The sequence below is a fragment of the Nansenia antarctica genome, assembly GCF_963989245.1.
Source record: "Nansenia antarctica genome assembly, chromosome: 5".
In the NCBI taxonomy this organism is placed as follows: Eukaryota; Metazoa; Chordata; class Actinopteri; order Argentiniformes; family Microstomatidae; genus Nansenia; species Nansenia antarctica.
In genome coordinates this window covers 12,661,610-12,671,722 of record NC_137690.1, presented here as the reverse complement: position 1 = coordinate 12,671,722, position 10,113 = coordinate 12,661,610, and the positions used below count along the sequence as shown (strand labels likewise).

Genomic DNA, 10,113 nt, shown 5'->3' with positions numbered 1-10,113 from the left:
TAGTTAGAACATATAAGAGTGATGGGTTGAGTTTAATGTTTTAAAGCATGTTACTTTTCAAGGGGGGGAATTCAACTTCAATCCGCCAGGAAACGTATAGCCTGCATGGCATCCATAGAGAGGGAGAGAGAAAGAGAGAGAGAGAGAGCGGGAGAAGATGTGAGAGATGTTTTCGATTTCACCACAGTGTGCCACCACAGCCAGGCAGATGGGGGAGGTGGAGGTGAAAATAAAACATGCATGAGTCGCCCGCAGCCCAGGAAAATAATTACTGTCATTTAGCAGACATGTAGAGAACAGCTCAGCCCAGTCTGCTGCCCACGTCCCAGCTACAGCCAGACCCTACCTGCATACCGATGAACAGACACACAGAGAGAGGAAGAGAGAGAAAGAGGGAGAGAGAGAGAGAGAGAAAGAAAGGGAAGGAGGCAACAAGAGAGAGTGAGAGGAATGGAGGGAGGAAGGAAGAGAGAGGGAGAGAGAGAGAGAGACACTCAGACAGAGGTAGAGGGAGAGGGAGAGGGAGCAAGCGATTGGATAATGCGTAAGTGAATATCTCTGGTTTACCAATTTCTGGACCCTGTCATCTCGGTCACTAATCATTGTCATCTCTGGCACTCATCAAATTAGCAAAGAGGCCAAAGAGCAATGTAACTTCTCTGTTATCAATGCAGATCTGCTCTCTTGTTTTTCCCACCCAGAGCTGTAAGCATTCTATATCGGGCCCACTAGTCCACACTGAGGACAGGCTGTAGATTTCCCAGAATGAAAGATCAGAGAAGGATTCTGACCTGACTGTGTCTGGGGGGCAGGCGTAAATCGTGTTTTCTCTCTCTCTCTTTCTCTCTCTCTCTCTCTCTCTCTCTCTCTCTCTCTCTCTCTCTCTCTCTCTCTCTCTCTCTCTCTCTCTCTCTCTCTCTCTCTCTCTCTCTCCCCCTCTCTCCCTCTCTCTCTCTCTCTCCCTCCCTCTCTCCCTCTCTCCGCTGCTTGAACTCAGGCCACAGATTTATAGCACATGGAGAGTTGCCAACGCGGGTCAAACGCACCAGCAGCTCCCTTACTGCCTCCCGATCATTCTTTATGTCTGATCTAGTGGTCGTGCCTTCATTACCCTGAGTTATACCCTGTGATTATTTCCTTCCCCAGCCCCATCTACCCCCCGCAACCCCCCCGCAACCCCCCCCCCACCACCCCCACCTCCACCCCCCACCCACCACCCACCCAGAGTAACGTAACACTGGAGCTCTAGTAGCCGACTCCTTTTATACAATACAACATCTGCCTCCAAGATGTTGTTAGTTCACTTATGTATGAAGGTATACATCTACTATTTTTATGGTACTGTATGTACTACAGTATATGTACAAAAAATGAGTTCTCCTAGAGACAAAAAATACAAAAAAACCTGTTTGGTTCTAAGTACAGTAGACATTTGTATGGTTGTTTTTGAGAGTACCCCAGTCTTACGTCTATAGGTTTGTGGATGAGTTAGAGGACACTTCTGACAGAGTCAATTCAAAGTCCAGAGAACACTGACCACCTTCTTCACCACTAGGGCCAGACGGAATCCTCTGTAATATTGGTGAAGACTGTCTTTACCTGCGACTGCCTTCCCATTTGCATAAAGAAAGATCATTCGCTCATATCCCACATAGCTTAGCATGTATGCATTCTGTGTAAAGCATAATCCTATCCTAAGGATGTGGTAGGGTGTTTCATAGTTGGTCAGTAGGAACATACTAGTGTTACAACTAGTGTGCATGATGGCACATAGACCTACTGTGTTGGCATGGATGAGACAGCCTCTGCCTTCCATGACAATTCTCCTAAAGGCCATTACACTCCTCCATGCCCCAAGTGTAAATAAAGGATCCGGGGTGTGACATCTATACCTCCTCTCTGCTGAGCCCCCACTCTGAGCAGTAGTACAAGCCAGACAGGGGAGCAGTAACTGGACTATTAGGACTCCCCGGGACCCTATCGATCTCCTCATTGATCCCCTCCCCCTGCAGCCTCAGCTTAACAGAGGTAGTCTAGACAACCTGGTGTAAACCTCATCACCAAAACAGGAAGCAATGTTACACTTTCTGGGGATGATCCGTATTGTCAAGATCAGAGGAGTGAGTGACATGGATAGAGGAACCCAGCGACATGACAGGATATGTTCATTCGTTCATTTGTTTGTATGTTTGTTTATTTGTTCATATTATGCTGTACTTTGTTCATTTACTCACTCACTCACTCACTCAATCATTCACTCATTCAATCCCTCCCTCCCTCCCTCCCTCCCTCACCCACTCACTCACTCACCCACTCACTCACTCATTCACTCATTCAATCCCTCCCTCCCTCCCTCCCTCATTCACTCACTCACTCACTCACTCAATCATTCACTCATTCAATCCCTCCCTCCCTCCCTCCCTCATTCACTCACTCACTCACTCACTCACTCATTCATTCACTCAGTCATTCACTTTGAAATGACACCAAGGTGGCCTGGGGTGGTCCAGTGGTCTAGCACCGTGGTCTACAGTGCACACATATGCCCATGTCGGCATGGGTTCGAATCCGGCCCATGCCCTGCTGACATACCCTCTCTCCCTTCTTCTCCTTACTTTCCTGTCTGTCTTCACTACATCTGTCCAATACAAATGAAAAATATGAGTGGGACTGCCCCACTCAAAAAAATATTAAAAAAGAAATGACACCAAGAGTAAACATGCAGAAATCACACTCCCTCCAGTTGCTTGCTCCGATCCTAGTTGAACGATAAGGCATCTCTCCATGATGATGAGGAATAATGTGAGTGCAAACAGAGTGCATAGTTTCATGCAGACGTGATCTGATGCTGGGAACCCAGGAGGACTATAAAGCCTAGACAATGTGGGGGAAATATGAACCACAATTCCCCTTGTTGGACACTGGTTATCAAAACCAGACAGGCAAAATCCACCGCACTGTCTCAAATGTTTCAAATTAGGAAGATATACAGTACTGCATGTCTAAGACACATCGTCATTACTCTTGACAGATATGAAGACAGAGTCATGTTTGGAAAATAATGTTGGTATGTCTATTTTAGTACCGTAGTTAAAGTAACACAGATATGGGTGTAACACAATCCTTCCCCTACCAGTATGGCAAATAAAGCTGTAAGAACTAGGCTAACTGTTTTTGTTATGCATCTGATATAGTTCGCTAATGATCTCATACAGAGGTGAAGGGTTTGTGTTTATTGTGTGTGTCAACACTGACCTGACCAGGGCCCTTGACAGTAAAAGGGCCAAGTCATAGTGATGTGAAGTCAGCAGTTTGCTGAAGAGCTCTTGGAGAGAAAATAACTATCTAATACCGCCCCCACTAGGTTTTTAAGGGTAACTGCAGGCTCCTATGCTCTCAGCACTGTGCTGTGTGTGTGTGTGTGTGTGTGTGTGTGTGTGTGTGTGTGTGTGTGTGTGTGTGTGTGTGTGTGTGTGTGTGTGTGTGTGCGTGTGTGTGTGTGTGTGTGTGTGTGTGTGTGTGTGTGTGTGTGTGTGTGTGTGCACAGAGACAATTGTATTTGCCCCTGCACATCCATTTGCATTCATATTCACTGCACGGACACTGGATCAGTTGTGTGTGTGCTCAGTGCTTGTTTTGTCCTGACGCGAAGTGTGAGTTGTGACAGTATAACAGATGAGTAAAGTTTGCTGCGTGTGCAGCCCTGACCCTGATGTGTATTAATGACACAGGGGAGGGCAGGCGCTCATCAGAGCCCAGTTGATTAATGGTCAGTCCTTCACTACTGCCCTCACCTGTAATGGGCACAACCGTGTGATGGATCTCTTTGCGTGTCTATAATTATCATTCAATAATGATCCCAACAGGAGCCCACAAGGAATCATTATTGTCTAAGAGCTCAACGTTTTTTTTTCAGCATATGACTGGTCTGCCACACACACACACACACCACACACACACACACACACACACACACACACACACACACATACACATACACACACAGACACACACACACACACACACACACACACACACACACAATGTGTAAAATGCAGGCTCAAGTAATCTTCCAGCTACTGTCATAACCAGTCATAAATACCTTAGAAGATACAGATAGAGATAAAGTAGCTCTGCTAGGCTGATAGATCCCCTCTGACCACTACAACTCACACAACAAAGGCCTCCCTCAGTTAAAGTTTACCACAGACAGTTATAAAAAGCTGACAAACTAGGTCAAAACTATTCATTTTTACTGATATCAGCTTTTTAGTTTGGAATGTCAGTGAAATGTATGTATTCGAGTAACACAGAAGATAAATAATTGTCTCTGTAAATCTTTGTCTCTGTGGTCAAAGCCAAAGGATGCCTTTCAAATGCATCACAGGAGAATTTGTTATGGCAGCCATGATGCAAAAGTACACTTTTCAACACCGACTTCAAGGTATAAAAGCGGAGAGTAGCTTCCTTCGAATGGTGAACAAATCACATGTTTTTATTATCATAAATTCTATAATCATTTGAGCCAACTATGAAGATTTGATGCTGTTTTCATTGGACTTCGGACAGTGTATTCAAGTCGTTCTCTTTTTAATATGGCCCTGAATGTTATTTGTAAGTCTAGACATTAGACTTTGTGTTGCCAATGCCAGTTATGGCACAACTATTACTATCCACCGCCAACAGAACATTCTAGATGCCCATTTTAATCTGTACCAGCACAAGCTATCTCATCATCATCATCATCATCATCATCATCATCATCATCATCATTGATTAAAGCACTACTAACCAAGGCTACACTGCACGTGCCCGGAACAGCTTACCTCACCGCACAGGACACAGGTTGCATGATCACAGAGAGTGCACCTGACATTCGATTGACCATATTATTTAAGATTTACAGTTTTGCCTTTATGAGGATTTATGATTGATTAGGAATTTATCATGCAAAACCAAGATGTGCAGATGCAATATCTCTTTGGACGTCACAGGCGACGGAAGGTTTACTTCTCAAAAACATGACTATGGTAATCTACATTACCTCTCCTCGTACCTAGGGTGAGCTCATCAATGTAGGGATATGTAGAAGATTAACATTACTGATAAGACGAGTGCTTGTAAAGCTGTATCTTAAACTGAGCGTCAATACAATCACTGATAAGAAGTAGGATTTACGAGATTGTGTTGAGGAGGTTAGGAGAGCATCCATCCATTCATAATATCAGACTGGAAATGCTGATTCATAATTCTACAGTGTTGATTCATAAACAATAAAAGGATGAATGGCACAGCAGGACAAGGAAGATAAGATACAAAGAAAGGAGATAAATAATATGCAACGTGCAGAAACTCAGTATTGATTTGAAACACCTGTGTGTAATGCAGTCATTTTTTATTACTATCCTTCTTTTTCTGTATTTCTTTTAGTGCTATATGTAAAGCACTTTGAATTGCCCCTGTTGTATGAAATGTGCTATACAAATAAGCGTGCCTTGCCTTGCCTTGCCTTGCCTTGCCTTGCCTTGCCTTGCCTTGCCTTGCCTTAACTTGCCTTGCCTTGCCTTGCCTTGCCTTGCCTTGCCTTGCCTTAACTTGACTTGACTTGCCTTTATGTGGTATTATTCCATTCCACAGGTTTAAGGACCAAAGTGCATGGTAAAGCAAGGGCATGTCTTTAACTCACTACACCAAATGATTTGCATAGTAAGTATATGGACAAAGGACAAAATAGCTAAGAAATGAAATGTTTTTTTGCTTTTTCTATACCAAATCACACAATATTCACATTTGATATTTTCTGAAACAAAACATGACATGAATGTTTCGCAAGACTACTGAGTCAAGAGAGAGAGAGAGGTGCAACCAAGTGGAAAGATGGGGGTGGTAGGGCATTTTGAAGTCCAAGGGCTGGAATAATAATGATGTAAATCTAGCCCAAAGAAGAAAGAATTACAGTGCAGTGCAGTGAAGACAGTGCAGTTTCAAAGACATACATGTGTACTTTGAACACACACCCAATTACTTTCGGATGAGTTGTAATGTAAACATGTTGACGACATACATTGTGTAAGACTGTTACATAACTGTTACGTATGTGCCATACACCCACTTTATGGGTTACATGAGAACAAAATACAGATCAAATACCAGGGCTTTTCCATTGCATAATATTGATTTGATTTACATTTCTGTCCCTCTTGAAACATATCTGACCAGTATTATAATATGTCAGTGGCACTGGTATGAGTTGCCATCTTTTAGATAGATACGTAGATACATAGATTATCTTTTTACCATCTGTAAGTAAATGCCTACTAAATGACTGGGAAGTCATTCAAGGATGCTTGATCATGCAAATATGCTGTTTCCAAGGCCAGGAAATGAAAACAGTACCATGGAATAGGGTGCGGTAGCACCTGGTAACCCCACATACTCACCAGCTCAGTGTATCCTGTCATCATGTTAGTCTTATCTCCTCCCCTGCAGCCTTCTGACCAGACGATCCCATGATACTGTTGTTGCCTCATTTACGGCTCTATCTCACTGATATGACTGACCCCACATTACCACTGTGTTCATTTATAACAGACCAGGCGGGCGAGACACACACACACACACACACACACACACACAACTTCTAACCCTCCCCCTCTGTGTGAGGACATAAAGAGGGTGTCAAGCCAGACAGTGCACTATACTCTACATGCATCATCATCATCGCATCGAGTCACACTATGACACTCGCTTCCCTCACCTCTCAGTGAATTTTCATACTAGCACAGCTTTTTGCACCTACTACACTGCTACAACAGCTACAGCAGCAACAGAGCATCTACCTGGACCCGTGCCATCACCTTACTGACGACCTGCCAACCCGCAGCTCCACTTACACTCCCCTGCACAGAGAGAGCAGCAGGAAAGAGAAAGGGGAGCACCTGGAATGAAAAACTATCTCCCTTACTACCTTTCACCTCGCACCCGGACAGTTGGTGTCTGAAGAGTGAGAGATAAGCGAGATAAAGAGAGAAAGAGAGAGAACATGGAAACAAGGAAGCACCTGTATTCCCTGGCCCGTATGGTCCTACCAGGGCTGGGCTTTGCCTTCATCTCCACAGGGTCCTATCTGGTCTCTCTCCACGACCAATACAACTACACCGTCAGGGCGATCTTGGCCTACGTCCTCATCGCCTGTGGCTTCCTGTCTCTGCTCGCCGGGGTGTTCTGGATCATCTGCCACGGGATGAAGAGCAAGACGTCCCTGCAGAGAGGGAGAAGCCGGCGCCACCGCCACCACCTCGACGCCGCAGATGTTGATGTCTACACCATCGACAGGTAACGGAATGTTCTTACCCTGTTTTTATGTTTCACTTTAGACGGCACACTCAAGGCACTTTACGGGTGATCATTACTTCTGTCATTTACTTTAGTCACTTCTGCGATGGGATTTTTAAGCAGAGGAATTTGAGGAAGTGAATATTATGCGTTACAGTATTGTACGGTTTTACTGTGTCCCCTAAAACTTCTATTGCCCGCCTTGTACTGTTTCTCTGTTTCTCCAGTGTCTATATAATAAAAATAAATAAATAAAAAGTCTAGGTTAGAAGATGGTGAAAGAAGTAGATTCTTCCTTCTATCACAGAGACTGCCAATGGCCCCGGGCCTGAGCTGGATTATTCTTCCTGCTACGACTGGTGGATTGATGATTCACTTGCTTAGTCAAATGTATTGTGTAATACATTGTTCAAAAAAGTGTTCAAGGAGTGTTCAAGGAGTGTTCAAAAAGCCTCCTTTTGTAAGTAAACTGTATTCATGGAAATAAAGAAGCTGATTTGCATCAAACTGTGATTTTCTGTGTATCTATGACAACTGAAAAGCAAAGTGTTCGATACTTTTTCCACATTTATGGATATTTCATAAGAATATCATTTGTCGCTTTGGAATAAGGCGTCTGCTAAATGCCAAACATTACATTTTTATGTAATGTAAAGTAAATGTAGAACAGATGCATGTGAGAAATGATATCAAATGTGCATCCGTTACATCGATCTAACCGATCAAAATGCCCGTGAAATTCAGAATGATATCAACAAAGAAGCTCTCACAAGCCAATAACATAAGACTGCAGAATGTACTGTTTCTACTGAGTTTACATTACCTTATGACCACATACATGACATTACCTCTAAAGATTGTCCCCTCTCCCTCTCCAGACCTAGCTTCTACCCTCCCTCCTATGAGGAATCCCAGGAGAGCAATGGCTCCCCGTTCCCTGCCGCTGTGGTCGTGGTCAACGAAGAGAGGTTCCGGCTCAACCTAGCCCCTCCTCTGTACACCCAGGACAGCTCCGAGGCGCCGGACGACTCGTTCAGCCATGAGGAACCCCCTCCATACACTCTAACCGTCCTCCCCAGCCACAGTGAGGAGGCAGGGGGAGTGGCCCCATAGACACTGACCTGAGGACAGTTTTGCAGTCTAAACCCGTAATGGTTAAGGTCAAGGGGTAAGCTGATGCTAGATCTGCACCCTGAGGGTAACTTGTATCCTGGGCGATGGTGACCCATGGAAGCTTCCCGGTTGGACGTGGCTTCTGGTTCCAACATTGGACGACCAATAGGTGATGGACAGTTTTGGATGTGATGACATCGCTATTGTGTGCTGTGTCAATGTCTACAATCCTGACCATTTAACCTCTAACCTCTGACCTCCAAGAGAGAAGTGTGGGTACAATGACAAGGCAGTGTCGGTGAAAGAGCAGTCCTCTGCCTAGTGTGGACATGGGAAGCAGGTGTTTCTCCTGACTCCATGGTTGCCTGGTTTAGAAAACGAGCTGTGTGAGCTGCAGTGAGCCACTGTACAGTGAGACTGAGCAGAGTTGTGGTCTCATATATGTATTGAACCTTTATTTTATCATGGATTATGAAGGAGCCTTGTTTACACCGTTGACAACAATTACAGAAATAACGCATTATAAAACACAATCAGGAAGAACAATTACATTTTTCAATGAAGCGGCCCTTGACCAAAGTGCTGCTGAACTGTGAACAGAAAGCCCAACTCCAAATGTAATAAAAATATATCTGGGCTGTAGGAGTTAGCAAATCTCAGGTATAGCTGTACTGAACCAATAGCTGTTGGCTAGTAATGAATGCACTTGATATAAGTTGCTCTGGATGAGAGCGTCTGCTGAATGACTGAAATTCTCCTGAAATGTAAATGTCATGGAAGCACAAGACAACCAGTTTGATAAGACTAGAACCTAGATGACACACAGAACTACAGAAATCATTCTCTCTATGAGTCTGGTTGCTCATGCTTACTATTGATGTGACGGTGGTGTTGGTATCTGTTTACAATGATGAGCACTGTATGCATCAGGTTAAACATATCTATCCTCAGTCATTAAAGCTGCTTTTGGTTTTATCTGTGTAAGAATACTGTGCCACTGAGAAACTGTTGATGATGCTATTTTAGTTCAACAAATTGAATGGCTTGAGGGTTACTTGTATTACTTGAGAGTTTATGTGTTCAAAAAGCCTCTTTTTGTAAGTAAACTGTATTCATGGAAATAATATAAGAAGCTGATTTGCATCAAACTGTGATTGTCTGTGTATCTATGACAACTGAAAAGCAAAGTGTTTGATACTTTTTCCACATTTATGGATATTTCATAAGAATTTGTCAATAAAACAGAGGTTAAAAGTAGGTCTCTGGAGCACATAACAAGCTTGGGGGGAGGGGTCAGGGGGAAGGAGTCAACGATAAGGACACACACACACACACACACACACACTAACATCATACCACCATGATCACAAAATCACCCACAGTTCCCAATTGGCTCATTCAACCCTTTAAACCTCTGGTGTTCTGTAACTCTTCCCCAGGTAACTGTGTGAGCATGTGTTCTCAATCAATGTCAATCCACACTCCAGGCCTGAAGGGGTTAATAACATAATGTCTGTTGTTTAGCTTTCACAGACAGATCAGATGTCCAGAGTGCATGCAAAGGAACAATCAGTTCCGATCAGTGCTTTTACAAGCATCTGTCTGTATCCTTAAGGAAACAGACAGGTATGGACTCTAATTTTAATGACTGCAATAAGGCTCTTT

General features: G+C 43.8%; 1 protein-coding gene across 1 annotated transcript; it reads left to right on the top strand.

Moving 5' to 3' along the window:
• Positions 1-7,042: 7,042 nt before the first annotated feature.
• LOC308157749 (transmembrane protein 252-like) lies at positions 7,043-8,448 on the top strand (the record flags this gene model as incomplete). Its single annotated transcript, XM_080531356.1, has 2 exons — positions 7,043-7,335; positions 8,214-8,448. The coding sequence occupies 2 exons, from the start codon at positions 7,043-7,045 to the stop codon at positions 8,446-8,448; spliced, it is 528 nt and encodes a 175-aa protein (XP_080387482.1).
• Between the last annotated feature and the right edge of the window lie 1,665 nt (positions 8,449-10,113).